We start from the raw sequence: 19,499 nt of genomic DNA on the forward strand, positions 1-19,499 counted from the left end.
CCATCAACACTGACTGTGTTGATGGGGAATTTGAACAACTTTCTTTCCTTCCACCCATGGTGGAAGGAAAGAAAATTGCATAATCTATGGCCTGCCTTAGCCTTGAAATACTGAAAAGTCCACATTAATGCCCCGTACACACGGTCGGACTTTGTTCGGACATTCCGACAACAAAATCCTAGGATTTTTTCCGACGGATGTTGGCTCAAACTTGTCTTGCATACACACGGTCACACAAAGTTGTCGGAAAATCCGATCATTCTGAACGCGGTGACGTAAAACACGTACGGCGGGACTATAAACGGGGCAGTAGCCAATAGCTTTCATCTCTTTATTTATTCTGAGCATGCGTGGCACTTTGTCCGTCGGATTTGTGTACACACGATCGGAATTTCCGACAACGGATTTTGTTGTCGGAAAATTTTATAGCCTGCTCTCAAACTTTGTCTGTCGGAAAATCCGATGGAAAATGTGTGATGGAGCCTACACATGGTCGGAATTTCCGACAACAAGGTCCTATCACACATTTTCCATCGGAAAATCCGACCGTGTGTACGGGGCATAAGTCTGTAACTTTTCACCATCTTTGAATGGGGCAGTGACTGACCTCAATCAATGTCCTTTGAAATATGTTGAGGAAAATGTCTATGCTAGAGAAATAAAAAAAGATCCTTAGTGCTTTTCATTAGTGCCTTAGTGATTTCCTTAGTGCTTTACATTACCAATTCCCAAGTCAGAGACATTAATCTAAAATGTCATACCTTGGAAGAGTAGATAGCTTTGCTGTTCGGACAATCACGCAGGAGGGATACATTGAATTCTGCTGGGATGTCACCAAAAGCTGGAATTTTGTACATCCCGGGGCCTCGTGTATATAGGTTGCCCTCTGGAGAATACTTCAACTCTTCCATGGTGAACAGGCCAATGCCTTGTACAAAAGCTCCTTCAACCTGTGTGGACATATAGATAACTTCCATTCTGGTGCCACCATACTGACCAGGTAGGTTTGGTTAAATTAGCAACAACTAGCAGTTCTGAGTTACTCACCTGTCCTATGTCTATTGCAGGGTTAAGACTGGTGCCAACATCCATTACTATATCTGTGCGCAGGTTCTGTAAAAAGGTTGGAATATTAATGTGGACCTGAACGCAAAAACTGAAGATTTTTTTTCTTTCATAAGGAACATTTAGAAATGTTAATTGTGCCTAAGCAGTATCTGGAAAAATCTACTTTTTGTCTTGAATTTCTCCTAAAAAATAGCATTGAACTTCCTGGTATGTAAGTGTGCCTTGGCACTCCTGTTTTGTAGCTTCATAGCTGTATATCTAGAGTGTGAGATCGCAGACACTATACTGCTGCTTCTAATTGCTAGTCTCAGGTTTGGTGATGTCACCACGTGCTGCTCACGGTACTCTTTGTTGGAGGCCCTGACATGAGGAAGCAAAACCCTGCCTCTACTAAGATGGCCACCTCTGCACAGAGACTGTGTATCATTGAGGACCAACCACCACTTCTTTAGAATATCAGAGGGCTCAGCGTGTCACAGATTCAACACAAATGGAAGTAAGAAGAGGCAGGGCCACTAGGACGAGGGGGATTAAGGGGTAAGCTTCATGGGCGTCCGCAGGTAGGGGCAAGGGGGGGTCAAGTGCCCCCCGAATCGGATCGGCACATTCAGCACAGTGGCTTCGCTATGGGGGTGCGGCAGCCAGAGGGGTGACACCATCAAGGTGCTGTCAAGCCCCCCCATCAGTGTAGTGTGACTGCAGGCTCTTTTCCCTGCTCAGTCCAGCAGAGAACTCAGCGGCACTGTGTCAGGAGAAAGGCAAGCTTTTCCCCTGCTCGCCCCCCCTTTCTTCTGTCAGGGAGAAGAGACGGCGGCTTTCACCAGGTTCCCTGCCCAGCTTCCAGCCCACTCCATTCCTTCCCCATTGGCCATAACTGAGGGCCAATCAAAGGAGACTAGGAGAGGAGAGCATCATGGGACATGTAGTCCCAAAGATTGGCAGCCCCATTTTCCACAGGAAGGAGGGTACAGCTCGATCAAGAGAGAGATTGAGAGACTGCAGCCTGGAAAAAAGCTGAGGGAGTAAGTGCTACAGGACAAAGAAAGAGGCGTGTGCGGGGCGGAAGCCAGAGAAAGCCACACTGCCCAGCGCCACCAGAGAGAGCCATGCTACCCAGTGCCACCAGAGAGAGCCACGCTACCCAGTGCCACCAGAGAGAGAGCCACGCTACCCAGCACCAGAGAGAGAGCCACACTACCTAACACCACCAGAGAAAGAGCCACGCTACCCAGTGCCAGAGAGAGAACCACACTACCCAGAGCCAGAGAGAGAGCCACGCTACCCAGAGCCACCAGAGAGAGCCGCGCTGCCCAGTGCCACCAGAGAGAGAGAGACTGAGCCACTGCCAGGGTACAGACATGCTACACTACTGACAAGAATCGGCCTGGGGAACCCAGAGTGAGCGATCATCCAGCCGGAGGGATCACTTCTGTAGTTTCGCTGGGTCTGGTAAGAGGGCCTGTCGGCCATTACCTATTACTTATCCTAGGGACTGTACTATGCCTGCTGTCTCTGACCATGACAATGTAATAATGACATTGTCGAAAAGGGGCGGAGCATGGGTGACCCTAAAATGATGCCCCCCTCTGAAAAAAGTTCTGCGGACGCCCATGGTAAGCCTGAAACACAGTTGCGCTTATTAATGGGAGATAATATTTAATTACCTTGCTTTTTTTTATTGTTTGTAATTATGAATGTAAAATGTTTGCTAGTTACATATGCAGTTTCTGCTTCATGCTTAGAAGTACTGTACTTTGGTTACCCTGTACTGTTCCACTTTGCTAGATCATCCACCATTTATCAACTTTTGGAAAACAGCTGACCGATTTAAAGAATTTGAGTGCCTGTGTAGCTAATACCTTATCTCTATAGTTGCTGAGAGAGAAAAAGAGATAGAGATACTATTTGCACTGAACCAAAGAGTGCTCCCTCTAGTGGCTAAGCTACAAATCTTCTATGGTATTGTTTGTGGTAATATGCCACCCAACTGCTGAAAACTGCTGGAGCCTGGTGTCAAGTAAGCCCAAAAAAATTCCATAAGTAACAATTTGGGTGTTGATACCTTGTGGTCGCCAGTTAAACAGTCAATCTCAACTTCAGAACATGCTACTCCATAGCTGAAGTAGTTGCTGGGGTTGCCCTCATTCTTTATGGGGTCGTACCCGATTCCTTCAGTCCTGAAATGAACAAAAGGCAAATCAAAATGGATTCAGTCTATGTTTTTTAAATGAGAAAGATTATAAATTGTTATTATATGAGTTTTTTCACTGTACATATAAAATATTAATAAACATATAAAGTGTGTGTCAAAGCAATTTTCTTTAGTTTGAATAAATTGGGGAGTGGTTAGACCCATCTGTCAAGTTTTTAATGCTGTGAGAGAGCCAGAACAAGGAAGCAAAAAATCTTTTAATAATGGTGTTCGTTCACAACAAGATTAAAATAACATCCAGCATATCTCATGGATACAAAGATCTCCCTTCAGGAAGAGTAGATAGATACAGTAGATCGATAGATTTTCTTTTTATTATTATTACTGTAAGAAAGTTTTTTAATTGAGTGGGGCAGCACAGTGGCTAAGTGGTTATCACTTCTGCCTAGCAGCACTAGGGTTGTTGGTTTAATTCCCAACCACAGCACTACCTGCATTGAGTTTGCATGTTCTCCCTGTGCCTGTGTGGCTTTCCTCTGGGTACTCAGGTTTCCTCCCACACTCCAAAGACATGCTGGTAGGTTAATTGGATTATTTCTAAACTGGCCCTAGTATGTGTATGTATGAATAGGAACTTAGATTGTAAGCTCTTTGAGGGTAGGGACTGATGCGATTGTACAATATACAATGCCTTGAAAAAGTATTCACACCCCTTGACATTTTCCACATTTTGTCATGTTACAACCAAAAACATTATTGTATTTTATTAGGATTTTATGTGATAGACCAACACAAAGTGGCACATAAATGTGAAGTGGAAGAAAAATGATAAATGATTTTCAAAATGTTTGACAAATAAATATGTGAAAAGTGTTGGGTGCATTTGTATTCAGCCCCCCTGAGTCAATACTTTGTAGAACCACCTTTCTCTGCAATTGCAGCTGCAAGTCTTTTTGGGAATATCTCTACCAGCTTTGCACATCTAGAGAGTGACATTTTTGCCCATTCTTCCTTGCAAAATAGCTCAACCTCTGTCAGATTGGATGGAGAGCATCTGTGAACAGCAATATTCAAGTCTTGCCACAGATTCTCAGTTGGATTTAGGTCTGGACTTTGACTGGGCCATTCTAACACATGAATATGCTTTGATCTAAACCATTCCATTGTAGCTCCGGTTGTATGTTTAGGGTCGTTGTCCTGCTGGAAGGTGAACCTCCACCCCAGTCTCAAGTCTTTTGTAGACTCTAATAGATTTTCTTCTAAGATTGCCCTGTATTTGGCTCCATCATCTTCCAATAAACTCTGACCAGCTTCTCTGTTCCTGCTGTATAAAACCATCCCCACCACATGATACTGCCACCACCATGTTTCACGGTGGGGATGGTGTGTTCAGGGTGATGTGCGGTGTTAGTTTTCCGCCACACATAGCATTTTGCTTTTAGGCCAAAAAGTTCAATTTTGGTCTCATCTGACCAGAGCACCTTCTTCCACATGTTTGCTGTGTCCCTCACATGGCTTTTCGCAAACTGCAAACGGGACTTCCTATGGCTTTCTTTCTACAATGGCTTTCTTCCTGACACTCTTCCATAAAGGCCAAATTTGTGGAGTGCACGACTAATAGTTGTCCTGTGGACAGATTCTCCCACTTGAGTTGTGGATCTCTGCAGCTCCTCCAGAGTTACCATGGACCTCTTGGCTGCTTCTCTGATTAATGTTCTCCTTGTCCGGCCTGTCAGTTTAGATGGACGGCCATGTCTTGGTAGGTTTGCAGTTGTGCCATACTCTTTCCATTTTCGGATGATGGATTGAACAGTCCTCCGTGAAATGTTCAAAGCTTGGGATATTTTTTTTATAATTTACCCTGCTTTAAACTTCTCCACAACTTTATCCCTGACTTGTCTGGTGTGTTCCTTGGCCTTCGTGATGCTGTTTGTTCACAAACCTCTGAGGGCTTCACAGAACAGCTGTATTTATACTGAGATTAAATTACACACAGGTGGACTCTATTTACTAATTAGGTGACTTCTGAAGGGAATTGGTTCCACTAAATTCTAGTTAGGGTTATCAGAGTAAAGGGGGCTGAATACAATTGCACGCCACTCTTTTCAGATATTTATGTGGAAAAAATTGGCAAAACCATTTATCATTTTCCGTCCACTTCACAATCATGTCCCACTTTGTGTTGGTCTATTAAATAAAATCCCCAAAAAATACATTTACGTTTTTGGTTGTAACATGACAAAAGGTGGAAAATGTCAAGGGGTGTGAATACTTTTTCAAGGCACTGTATATGTAAAGCGCTGTGTACATTAACGGTGCTATATAAGAACCTGTAATAATACATATCATTCTCTACAAATTAAAAAAATCTAAAGTGAACCTGGCAAAATATAAGTGTAACACATACCAGTGTATGAATTACTGATTACAGTACAGTATCTGACTAGGCATAAATATGGCTATCTCTCCAGAAGGGCAGGGCCATCTTTGTTCAGCATCTACTTCCTGGACTGAGTTGCTGGCTCAGAGATGTGTTCACAAATGTCTGTACACAGATCAGCCTCTGACCTTGCGATTCACTAACACGTTATAAAGTTGCAGTCTAAACACTTGAAGAGAGGAGACTGAGGAAATGCTTCCTCCTGCCTGCAGCAGACTGAAGACATTAGCCCTAGGCAAAGTTACTGGCTCAAGGTCAGCTTTTTAATGATAAAAGGTGTAGCTTTTTTGAAAAATTATACTGTTGCTAGTTGTAGTTGCTGTTACAGAAAATTATGGAAAACCACAGACTGTAACTATATGAAACCATAATAATATACAACAAGATAACAGAGCTGAATCAAATGTTAACAAGTGATTGACATACTTGTAGAATCCTGTGACAGAGAGGCTCACACGGTCCTCATAAGCCGCTTTTATCTGGAACAGAGAATAAGACATGAATCACCCTTATGCCATGCTAATAACTTCGAAATGAGATGCAAATATATTCACTGCCCTTACAGGTGGCTTGCCAAAATTTATAATCAATATACAGACTGACCAGCAGAGGGCAACATTATCCAGAAAAATTGACTAGTTATTTAAGCTGTTCTAAACCTTCAGTTAATAATGCTGATGTTAAGTTCCATGCAACTACTATTTAATATAGGGTTATTTTCCTTTATTGTGCCCTAAACTTTTACTTTATCAGTACTCAATTTTTCTTTCCTGTGTCCCTTTCTTCAGCCTTCACCTTACTCCTGGTTGGGAATGCACACTGAGCACATCGGACATCGGCATTACATGACCCATAATTCCTTGTGTGCCGCCCATAATGCAAATGTGCCCCCTAAGCACAGCGCCTGTAATGCATTTGCATCCCACGAATATAGTGCCAGAGCACAGCATGTGAAATGCAGTACCAGTTAGGAGGGCGCACTGCAGGACAACGGGGCCACCATTTAGGCCAAAACTAAACAGACCAAAATTTCAAAGGCTCATGCTACAAAAATGGAACTGGAAAATATTGATGTTGATTGATATTGCTACATTAATCATCTGTCTTTACTCAAGAAGGCAATGGCCAGAAATGCTAGGGGGTTCAAAGTAATTTTTTAGCAAAATAAAGCATGGAGACATGGATGGATGGGTGAGTTTGTTTTGAATATTATGAATAAATTAAATTGCATTTTTGGTTCGTGGTGCTCATATGCAGTGTAGTTCTGCAAAGGGTGGGGATCTGATGTCACTCATTGCACATTATAGAGCAGAGATCTGAGCGTAATCTGAGACCTGAGTGGAGAATGGACACCACTCTCTACACAGTCTTATAGGGAAACATGCACAGCTGAGGCTGTCAATCACCTGCTGTATGTTGGGGGATTGCAGGCCCATCCCCCAGGATTGCTTAGTATTGGCATAGACTGTCAGCAGTGACTCAGATAGCAGAGGAATGAGAAAGCAGTGAGAAATCACGTGAAGTGCTTTGGATGAAGGCAGGTACATGCTATAGAAGGATATGCTTTGTTCATTTTTCATTTCAGCGGTTTATAACCACTTTAAAGGAGTGTTTAATAACATAGCATTTTACAGACAGCACCAAACCCATGAGTCCTTCATACTAAAGGGGCTTATGTCCTACAGACCTTAGAGGTTGGTTAGATGAGTAAGTATGATTTTACTGTCAGGCTATGCCTATGATCATAGTTTTAGACATAAAAAAGCAGGGACACCAAGTGACCGAAGAGGAGGGAGTGTGGTCAGGTATCTCCTGGTGTATATCAGGAAAAACAACAGTAATTAGACAAGATTTTAAAACCTGGCCAACTAATCCTCACCCAACAATGGTCAGCCAAGAGTTCCCATAGTTATAGGATTGCCACATGATACATTATCACTGCATATGTGTGGCCTGGTTTACCATCTAACATTCCCAGCATGGACATTCATCTATGCTTGTGCATAAAGGCCAGTTTTGGGTAAAAGCTGATTAATATACCAGTTCATTTTTAGACTTGGGGATCAAACCAGAGCACCTAATATAAACCTTCACAAACCACAGAACGCTTTATGCAGCTAGATCCCTGGTAGGAATCAAACCTAGGAGGACCCCAATGCTGCCAGGCAAGAGTAGAAAATGCTTAGCTGCCATGTATGATTTACATACCCAGCTTTCCCATGAGCCTTTTGGGTTGGATTTCTTGTAGGGTTCCAGCCTCTGCAGTAGTGTCTGACAAGCTTTCTATAGAACAAGAGAAATTGTTACATCACAACAAACCATCATTGTAATAAATAGGCCACCAAACGTCAATGACAGCCTTAAACAAATACACATGAAAAAAGTACAAAGGGGTACCAATTCTGAATTCTAGGCAGATATTAAAGACACAAGTTAACCACTTTTTGCAATTCGGCACTGCGTCGCTTTAACTGACAATTGCGCAGTCGTGCAACGTGGCTCCCTAACAAAATTGACGTCCTTTTTTCCCCACAAATAGAGCTTTCTTTTGGTGGTATTTGGTCACCTCTGCCTTTTTTATTTTTTGCTCTTTAAACAGAAAAATAGTGACAATTTTGAAAAAAAAACGCATTATTTTTTACTTTTTGCTATAATAAATATCCCCAAAAAATAAATAAAAAAACATTTTTTCCCTCAGTTTAGGCCGATACATATTCCTCTAAACATTTTTGGTTAAAAAAATCACAATAAGCGTTTATTGATTGGTTTGCGCAAAAGTTATAGCGTCTACAAAATAGGGGATAGTTTTATGGCATTTTTATTAATTTTTTTTTTTCTAGTAATGGCAGTGATCAGCGATTTTTATCATGACTGCAACATTATGGCGGACAGATCGGACACTTTTGGCGCGATTTTGAGACCATTCACATTTATACAGCGATCAGTGCAATTAAAAATGCATTGATTACTGTGTAAATGTGACTGGCAGTGAAGGGGTTAACCACTAGGTGGCGCTGTAGGAGTTAAGTGTGTCCTAGGGAGTGATTCTAACTGTGGGGGGAGGGGCTATGTGTGACACGATACTGATCACTGCTCCCGATTACAGGGAGCGGTGATCAGTGCCATTAGGCAGAACAGAGAAATGCTTGTTTACATCAGCATTTCCCCGTTCTTCCTCTCCGTGAGATGATCGTGGGTATCCCCGTGGACATAGAGTCCGCGGGACCCGAAATCACACTCACGGAGGTTGCGGCGCACGCCTGCAAATCACTTCTTAAAGGTCAATGTACAGGTATGTTAATCTGCCTGTATGTGCCCTTCTGCCGACGTATATCGGCGTGAGCCGGTCGGCAAGCCGTTAATACAGTGTTGTAATCATTACCCACTTCAGCCCCGGAAGGATTCACCCCCTTCCTGACCAGGCCATTTTTTTGCGATACAGCAGTGCATCGCTTTAACTGACAATTGCACAGCGTGCGACGCTGTACCCAAACAAAATTGATGTCCTTTTTTTTTCCACAAGAGCTTTCTTTTGGTGGTATTTGATTACCTCTGCGGTTTTTATTTTTTGTGCTATAAACAAAAAAAAGAGCGACAATTTTGAAAAAATATATATATATATTTTTTACTTTCTGCTATAATACATATCAAAAAAAAAAATATTCATCATTTTAGGCCAATATGTATTCTTCTACATATTTTTGGTAAAAAAAATTGCAATAAGCGTATATTGACTGGTTTGCGCAAAAATGATAGCATATACAAAATAGGGGTAAGATTTAGGGACTTTTAATTTTTTTTATTGTTTTTACTGGTAATGGCGGCGATGTGCAATTTTTAGCAGGACTGCGACATTGCGGCCGACAAATCTGACCCTAAGTGACACTTTTTGGTGACCAGTGACACCAATACAGTAATCAGTGCCATAAAAGTGCACTGATTACTGTATAAATGACAAAGGCAGGAAAGGGGTTAACACTAGGGGGAGATCAAAGAGTTAACTTTGTTCCCTGGGAGGTGTTTCTAAGACCCCTTTTTCACACCGAGGGTGTTTTGCAGGCGCTATAGCATTAAAAATAGCGCCTGCAATCCGCCCTCAAACAGCTGCAGCATTGTCTCCAGAATGAAAGCCTGAGGGCTTTCACACCGGAGCGCTGCGCTGGAAGGACGTCAGGAAAAGTCCTGCCAGCAGCTTCTTTGGAGCGGTGAAGGAGCGGCGTGTTTACCGCTCCTCCACCGCTGCTCCCCATTGACATCAATGGGGCAGCGCTAGGATACCGCCGGCAAAACGCAGCTATTGCGGCGCATTGCGGGTGGTTTTAACTCTTTCTCGGCCGCTAGCGAGGGGGTTAAAGCTCCCCGCTAGCGGCCGAAATGCGCCGCTAATCCGACGGTAAAACGCCGCTAAAAATAGCGGCGTTTTACCGCCGACGCTATGGGCGGCCCGGTGTGAAAGGGCTCTAACTGTTTGGGGGATGGGCTGCCTGGCAGAAGAGAGAGATCGCTGTTCCTGATCACTCTCCTCCCCTGTCAGAACAGGGATCTGTTTGTTTACATTGACAGATCCCATTCTGGCTCTCTATCCCGCAATCGCGAGTGCACGAACCGACGTACCAGTACGTCGATTCCCGCAGCCGTGCCAACTTGCCGCAGTGTAATTGCGGCAGCTGGTCGGCAACTGGTTAATATATCATTACATTTATTTTTTACATGCAAGCAATGCAAGTGTGACCTGGTATCAGACTCTTGCAGTACAAGGAGCCAGTCAGTTCATGTGCTGACAGGAAACATGCTGACAGGAGGAAAGAGCAGAGTGAAAGAGATGAGCTCATCACTGTGCTGCTTATCCTTTCACTGTCCAGTAACAGGCTGGAGCATGTCCAGGAAAGCCGGTGCTCAGAGGAAGAGGGTTGAATGTGGTTTTAATTTTATAAAAAGGCCGGGGACTTTTTTTCCCACGTTTCTTGCGGGTTGGGCAGTCAGTTGAAATGAATAGGTTTCCCTACTCCCAGCACATAACATGCACAGACCTGAACATCGCAGCAAACAGCTTCATGCACAGATACTGTTCTTCCTGCGAAAGTTTTCTTCTTTTCTAGCACTCTTATAATTCAAAATCCACTTCATGGCTAAACTATTTAGCTTTCTGTGTCATCTCTGTGCAATCTGCTCATTAGACAGCGAGTCAGCAGGCTGATACAGGAGTTGCAGCTGCAGATCTAAACAGACCCTTCAGAACTGGAATGCATTTTGAAGGGGGAGACATCACACAAAACAAGAAAAAATGTGGGGTTACCCTCATAATTTATAATAGGCCCTTCAAGGGGGACCCCATGCTAAAAAAAAAATGGTGTGGAGTCACCCCTAAAATCAACACCAGGCCCCTTCAGAACTGGTATGGATTTTAAGAGGTAACCCTGCACAAAAAACATTAAAAATGTTAAAAACCTATACTAGAGCCTTCATATCGTGTACAGATTTAAAAGGGGAAATCCTTTAAAAACTCAAAGGTGCCAGTTTCCCCTTAACATCTATATCAAATAACCACACCAACTTTTTCTTGTCTTTGGTGCAGAGGTTCTTCCTTAAAATCCGTACCATATCCGAAGAAGGAACTATTATTGATTTTAAGAGGGACCACATCCTTTTTTTTTTTTTTTTTTTTTTTTTTTTTGTGAGAGAAAATGTTTTATTTTCTGGTATGTATTTTGTGGGGTCCCCATGCCATTTTTTACAAAATAAAGGAAGCTTGAAGGGAAAAGTATATTACCAGCAATTTATACAGCACTTTTTTTCTTTGCAGATGCCAGTTTTGCTGCAGTAAGCTGTATACATTGTACAGATGCCACACTTCACAAACTGGTTAAGGCACTCTCAGGCATCTTATTGAAAGAAATTGTGCATTTTATCTGCTTGTGGACTGCCTACTGCAGATTTACTGCGGCAGATCGTCCCGTTGTAATGGATCACGTACATTTACGTGATCCAGTTTTTCTGGGTAGGAGGCGCACGCATGCATGCCGCCCCGGCTGTGCGGTCATTCACAACAGCACAAGCTAATCAGCGGGTCCCAGCCAATGACTTATGGCTGGAACTTGCTGATCGGCTGTGCAAATGACAGAAGAGAGTTCTGTGTTGGTAAACAACACAGAGCTCTCTACAGTCAGGGATGTACTGTTTTTTTCTCTCCCTGCAAGCAGGGAGTAAAAACCGGCACATTACTCAGTAAAAACAGTACACAGTTCACACATTGCACATTGTTAGGCACACAGTTAACCCCTTGATTGCCCCTAAATGTTAACCCTTTCCCAGCCAATGTCTTTGGTAAAGTGGCAGTGTATATTATTAGCACTGATCACTGTATTAGAGTCACTTGTGATGTCAGCAGCAGTTATTCTGTTCCCCCCTGTGTTAGTTAGTGTCATATTCTCCAACGCAGTATCACAGCCCCATTATAATTTGCTGATCACCGCCATTACTAGTACTAAAAAAAAAAAATAAATAAAAATTCCAAAATATATCTATATATATATATATATATATATATATATATATATATATATATATATACCATTCTTGTTTAATTGATCTCTCATTAGGATTACAGTTGAACAGGCCAGTCTGGGTTTCCCCTTTAGAAGTCTTGCCAGAACTAATGCTCAATTCTTGCTTATCCTTTCAGGTCATGTCCAAGTGGTACTCCATTGTCAATACGTGTATATCATATACTGTTATCTCCAGATTGTTTTAACTTGTATTATTGTGGAGCAATTCTTCTTCTGAACTAGGACTGTCATCCACAGTTCAGTTGATCCATTACCTCCTTTGTGCAACAAAATCTTCCTTGAGTTATTCAGGAAACGTTAATAGAATATAACCTCATTGAGTGGTTTGACCTATTACTTTTAAGGTGGTACAAAGATGTCTGAACCCAAAGTGTCAGGTGGGGTGGAATGTTCTCAGGGTCATGATGGTGCAGATGAGCAGGTAAATCCAAGCAGTCCCCAAGAGAGCAGTGCTACATATGATATGTTCACCGAATGGCCGTTGAACTGAACTTGAGTACATTCATACATTTGACTCATCCGCACTCGCAGGAAGATCTAAATGAGATACCACAATTGGATTGCAAAATGTAAGATGAGCTTACAATCTACTGCATCACGGGGGGCATATGATGAGAGTCACAAACACTTTTTTTGAATAACAATGGTCTACATATCACCTGTTAGTCAAGTCTTCCTAGCACTGACATAACAACAGTTCTGCCTATACACCTAAATAAAATGCCTTGGCATTTATAGCTACATACATAAATAGCCATTCCATTGAGGTCCGAGCTGGCGGAGGCGGCGGTTGGCGATGTGTTGGGCACCGTGTTTGTGCTGGTCTCACTGATGTGTATTTTAGATGTTGGTATTCCCAGAGCCTTACTGGCCACCTACAGTATATGAGAATAGAAAAATGGATATTAGCACAATATTTTTTGAATGTGCATATATTTTCTGCATTTTAATTATTTTTTTATTTTTTATTTTTTGCACAAGTTGCTGTTTAAAATTACAAAAAAACAATCACCTTTACCCTCGTTTTTACCTCTGACAGGAGAGAAATTAATATGCAGTCTAACATCTGACCCTGGCAAGCCTTGTACCTGAGCTTACTCTCCTCTGCTAATTCACACTGAATACTTTACTTTACTTTAGAAAGAGAATTTCTCACTGCCACTCAGGACTGAAGTTTTTTTTTTGGGGGGGGGGGTTCGTGTTTTTTTTTTTTTAGGAAGGAACAGTGCTTATACAAGAAACTTGAACTTGCAGAAATATTGGACGAGTGTCCTATTTGGAAGATTTTATCGCTACTCCAGTTTTGGTGAGCAATCCAAATTTTAGATTTTTCATCAATAATATTTCAATTAACAAAGGTCATCAGGACAAATAGAGAATTTTCTAAGCGGGAACACAACAGCAATGAAAATCAGACAGAGCATCTAACCAGTGCTGGCACAAGGTCATCCAGTGCTCAGGTTAAAGATGGAAAACTGCGACCCCACCTTACTCCAAGGGCTAACACCAGTGTGTGCAGAGAAATTCATGTAATGTTGGTGGTGTCACTGAAAAGAAAAAAAATCCCTGCATCGGTGATGTAACTGGAAGGAAAAATTGTCCCTTCATCAGTGGTGTCACTGGAAGGAAAAAATGTCCCTACTTTGTTGGTGTCACTGAAAGGAAAACTTATCACTAGGTCTGTGGTGTCTGGCTGAAATAAAAGGGAAAAACTGTCTTTTGGTGTTTTACTGGAAGGAAAAAAATATCTTTGCATCGGTGGTGTCACTGGAAAGAAAAATTGTCCCTGCATTGGTGATGTCACTGGAAGGAAACAATGTTCCCGCATTGGTGTGTCACCTGAAAGAAAAGATGTCCCTGCATTGGTGGTGTTGCTAAGAGGGAAAATGGAAAAAGACAGGTAGTTGCCTGGATCAACCTTAATAAATACTTATTGATATAAAGAGAATTTTAACAAGAGAGTATAGACCTTCATCCATGCGGGCCCCACAGGATGCAGTTCTGGTTGCCCTATAAGCATACAGGAAAAACTAAGAGAATAAAGTTCTCTTAAGAGGGCAAAAACAGAACACTATGGTGAATACAAACTAGCTTTATTAGTACAAAAATACATAACACACCAATAAACATAAACCAGGGGAAGGGGGGGGGGCAGATTAATGGCTAACACAGACCGATTAAAATAACGACAACGTTGTCAATAGATTAAAAACACGAGGAGCCGCAGCTACACATCACACATACACACCACAGACACCACTTACAGACACTAGTAGTAAAGTAGCATGGCTAGTAGAAGATAAATAGTATATTTAAAAATTCCTGATCAGAACACTTGGTTTCTATGATAAGGACTCCTAGTGGTAATAGTACATCAGCCATAGAAAGTGGTATAACAGGTGGGTGGGTGAAAGACTTGAGTGTACTTATCAAAGTTGATGGAAATAGCAGTTCCGTGGGGTCAATCTGGTGCAGAAACAAAGACCCTCAATAATTAACGATCAGGTATTGCAGCAGATGTAATAGACAGCTAGGATTAAATGTTCATAGAATTCCGGATAGGGTACAGAAAGGCAATGGCAATTGAATAAATCCTCATACAGGTGTCATGGGGGAGTGCTATAGACAGATAGAGCGCATCCATAAGTGTGTATATCATGAGTGGAATGTTGATACTCTCACCCACTGTGCGGTATTCCTCGTCCTCCTGTAGCGTAACTCGACCCCAAAGACCTTCAGGCTAAGAGTTCGGCTCAGTAACAGCCGATCACTGTATTTCTGCCAAACGAAGAGGTCCCTCGTTGCCTTTTGTATGTTTCCGCGTGTATTCGAGGAGAAAAGAACCCTCCGTAAGCTGTTCGTTCGGGGCTGACACTTCAAATCAAAGAGTGCGCGGTTCCACAGTGACATGCTGACGTCAAGCTGCTGACGCGTTTTACCAGCCAATAGACGCTGGTTTCTTCAGAGCAAGGAGGAGTCGGGGGGGGGGGTATGTTTTAAATAGGCAGTTAGTCATTCCTATCTCAAACCACTAGATGTCCACCATAAACACCTCTCAATACGAACATTCAGCAAGATTACTTAGTAAGTGCACAAACATTTTGGAATCAAAAGAAGATATCGTTGATGGCAAAAAGTGGAGAAAGCTAGATGGAGAAACATAGAACAACCTTGTTGGAGAAAACAATGATGATACAAACAGATGGAGCAAAAATAATCCAGAGGAATTGAAAAAGAGAATTACACAGATTATTTGGGTAAAGGTCAGAAAATAAACAGAGCAAGGAAGGCAGGATAAAGTATCAATAGGCAATGTTAGTACAAAGAATCACTTTTCTAAGAATGGCTGTAGGCTACATTCAGTGTTTAACCTGTTAGGAACCATAGAGTCCAGATAATATGTCCACATCTTTTCTTTTTGGAGAAGAAAGGTATCAAAATCTCCCCTTCTGGGGGCAGATTTAACACATAGATTCCCTTAACGTCAGGCCCTTTGGGTCACCATTGTGAAACCTGGCAAAGTGCAGGGAAATCAGGTGATCATCGTCCTTCTTCTTAATGCTACCGATGTGTTCGCCAATCCTAATGCGGAGTTGACGTTTAGTCTTACCTATGTAGATTTTATTACAGGGACAGGTGAGCATATAGATAACCCGTGTGGTTGAACAGTTAATAAACTGTTCAATTTTATAGTTTTTACCTCCGCATGAATTGGCGAACACATCGGTTTGGTGTATATACCTGCAGATACTGCAATGTCCACAAGCGTGCATCCCTGGTGGAGGTTTAGACCTGGTGAGCCAACTCTCACTTTTATGCCCCGTACACACGGTCGGACATTGATCGGACATTCCGACAACAAAATCCTAGGATTTTTTCCGACGGATGTTGGCTCAAACTTGTCTTGCATACACACGGTCACACAAAGTTGTCGGAAAAGCCGATCATTCTGAACGCGGTGACGTAAAACACGTACGTCGGGACTATAAACGGGGCAGTAGCCAATAGCTTTCATCTCTTTATTTATTCTAAGCATGCGTGGCACTTTGTGCGTCGGATTTGTGTACACACAATTGGAAATTCCGACAATGGATTTTGTTGTCGGAAAATTTTATAGCCTGCTCTCAAACTTTGTGTGTCGGAAAATCTGATGGAAAATGTGTGATGGAGCCTACACACGGTCGGAACTTCCGACAACAAGGTCCTATCACACATTTTCCGTCGGAAAATCTGACCGTGTGTACGGGGCATTAGGCCGTATATACTCAGAATGGACTAAAACAGCACCCAGGTTGCGTGCTCTCCTGGCCGTGAGTAGGGGTCTTGGACTTACTAAATTAGTGATTAGAGGGGCTGATCTCAGAATGTGCCAGTGCCCACTGCCTGTCAAGGATTCTCTAGACCTCTGTCCATTGAGAACCAAATCTAGTAATGATCCTAGGAAAGTCCTGCTCGATGTTCTTTGGCTGCTGGGGTTTTTTCTGTGTCAAGAGGAGGTCTTCTTGTTTTCTCATTATTGCTTTGTTTTTGGCCTTTTTAAGAGCATGATGTGAATAACCTCTCTGTCTAAACCTCTGATACATATCTCGTGTCTCTTTGCGGAACTGTTCATCCTCAGAGCAATTCCTCCTTATCCGCAAAAGCTGTCCAGTGGGTATCCCATTAAGAGGGAAAATGGTACAGTGTCAGTGGGAAAAAAATGCCCCTGCATCACTGGTAGCAGTCTGACGAGGACTTGTAGGTATCTACGTTAGTGGGATGAAGCAGGGGAGCTGGGAGGTGAGCTCTGAGGGGTGCATAGCACTAAAGGGATCTAGGGGGGGGGCTCTGAGGAAAGAAAGGGCACTGAAAGGGCTCTAATGGCTTGTTCAGACGTGCATATTATTGATACTCCTCTGAAAAGTAATCCACAGTGGATCTCTTTTCAGAAGGCATTTGGTGAGGTGGCCTTATGTTTCCTCCTCACCACATGTTTTAACCCTGAAAATGTCTGAAAGAGGACAAATATTAAACCATTCAACTTAACGTACCATTTTGCTCCCAAGGTCAGGGAGCCTTCTGCTGGTGTCAGAGCTCATACTCTAAGGACAATAAAGCCATATAGGATTTGATACATATACGCTGTCTGGTAAAAAAAAAATTCTACTTCTGACCATCACACTTACAACTATACGGCTAAGTATGTGGACCCCTCACCCCCCCCCCCCCCCCGCCCCCCAAAAATACTGAGTTCAGGTGTTTCCAGTAAATGGTACTGTTAATGATAAAGCATACAAAGACATTTTAGACAATTGTGCGCTTCCAGGGCCATATATACATTTTTTCCTAGTGGCGGGGAGGGGGTCTTGGCAACCCACATAAGAAAAAAATGATGTGGTGTGTAGAAAAATTGCACTGACAGTGGGAGGAGCCTAAAACATGAACAGAACACAAGGTCAAAAGTGCTTAAGATGCAGAGTTCATAGCTCAAGAATGCATAACGCACAGATTACAGAGGTCATAGTACATAACGCACATTGTACAGAGGTCATAGTACATAACGCACAGAATGCAGGGATCATACTACATAATGCACAGAGTACAGGGGTCAGGAGTGCATAAAACACAGAGAGCAGAAGTCAGGAGTAAGTAATGCACAGAGCACAGCGGTCAGGAGTGCAACACATAGAATGCAGGGATCAGGAGAGTGTAGACATGTGCAGGATGAAAAAATTCGTTTAGTTTCGTTTCGTTTCGATTCGTTATTTAACTTAATTCGTTTAGTTAAATTCGTTGCATTCATTACATTCGTTTTCGGAATTCGTTTCGTTTCGTATTCGAATTCGAAAAAATTCGACCGCATTCGAAAAAATTCGACCGTATTCGAAAAAAACTATCAAATTCGAAAAAATTCTAACACATTCGAAAAAAACTGTCAAATTCGAAAAAATTCCACCACATTCGAAAAAAACTATCAAATTCGAAAAAATTCTACCACATTCGAAAAAAACTGTCAAATTCGAAAAAATTCTACCACATTCGGAAAAAACTATCAAATTCGAAAAAATTCCACCACATTCGAAAAAAACTATCAAATTCGAAAAAATTCTACCACATTCGAAAAAAACTGTCAAATTCGAAAAATTTCTACCACATTCGAAAAAAACTATCAAATTCGAAAAAATTCTTACTACATTTGAAAAAACTATCAAATTCGAAAAAATTCTACCACATTCGAAAAAAACTGTCAAATTCGAAAAAATTCTTACTACATTTGAAAAAACTATCAAATTCGAAAAAATTCTACCACATTCGAAAAAAACTGTCAAATTCGAAAAAATTCTACCACATTCGAAAAAAACTGTCAAATTCGAAAAATTTCTACCACATTCGAAAAAAACTGTCAAATTCGAAAAAATTCTTACTACATTTGAAAAAACTATCAAATTCGAAAAAATTCTACCACATTCGAAAAAAACTGTCAAATTCGAAAAAATTCTACCACATTCGAAAAAAACTGTCAAATTCGAAAAATTTCTACCACATTCGAAAAAAACTATCAAATTCGAAAAAAACAATAACTGAATTTGAAAAAGTAAACTATATATAACCATTTTGCGAAATTTGAAATTCGTATAGAATGAAATCGAATTCCAATAGAAAAGATTAGGATAGAATAGAAAGTATAAAAGAATAGCATAGAAAAACAATAGATCAGAATAGAAAAAAAAATATAATTTATTGTATTCTAAGCTTTTCTATTTGAATTCAAATTCATTCTGTACCAAATTCCAATTTTGGAAGATGGTTAAATATATATATTATATTTTTTTTCTATTCTGTTCCATTGTTTTTCTATGCTATTCTTTTCTATTCTATTCTAAACTTTTCTATTCGAATTTGAATTAATTCTATGCGAAATTCGAATTTCGGAAGATGGCTTCTAAAATTAGAATTTCGTATAGAATGAATTCGAATTTGAATAGAAAAGATTAGAATAGAAATAGAATAGACTAGAAAAACAATAGAACAGAAGAGAATAAAATATAATATATATATTTTTTTCTATGCTATTCTTTTTTATTCTATTCTAAACATTTCTATTCGAATTTGAATTCATTCTATACGAAATTCGAATTTCGGAAGATGGCTTCTGAAATTCGAATTTTGTATAGAATGAATTTGAATTTGAATAGAAAAGAATAGACTAGAAAAACAATAGAACAGAACAGAATAAAATATAATATATATATATTATATCTTATTCTATTCTGTTCTATTGTTTTTCTAGTCT

General features: G+C 41.1%; 1 protein-coding gene across 2 annotated transcripts in view; it reads right to left on the reverse strand.

Annotated features, from left to right (window-relative positions):
* XDH (xanthine dehydrogenase) overlaps window positions 1–19,499 on the reverse strand; it is a 195,238-nt gene that overhangs the window by 14,040 nt on the left and 161,699 nt on the right. For both annotated transcript variants that reach the window (XM_073628291.1, XM_073628292.1), the window contains exons 29-34: window positions 12,973–13,101; window positions 7,869–7,943; window positions 6,087–6,139; window positions 3,131–3,245; window positions 1,048–1,113; window positions 762–950 (exon numbers count right to left, since the gene is read on the reverse strand). In XM_073628291.1, the coding sequence (XP_073484392.1) occupies window positions 762–950; window positions 1,048–1,113; window positions 3,131–3,245; window positions 6,087–6,139; window positions 7,869–7,943; window positions 12,973–13,101 (627 nt within the window). The remainder of the gene's footprint in view (window positions 1–761; window positions 951–1,047; window positions 1,114–3,130; window positions 3,246–6,086; window positions 6,140–7,868; window positions 7,944–12,972; window positions 13,102–19,499) is intronic.

Source organism: Aquarana catesbeiana, linkage group LG04, assembly GCF_042186555.1.
Source record: "Aquarana catesbeiana isolate 2022-GZ linkage group LG04, ASM4218655v1, whole genome shotgun sequence".
NCBI classification, from domain to species: Eukaryota; Metazoa; Chordata; class Amphibia; order Anura; family Ranidae; genus Aquarana; species Aquarana catesbeiana.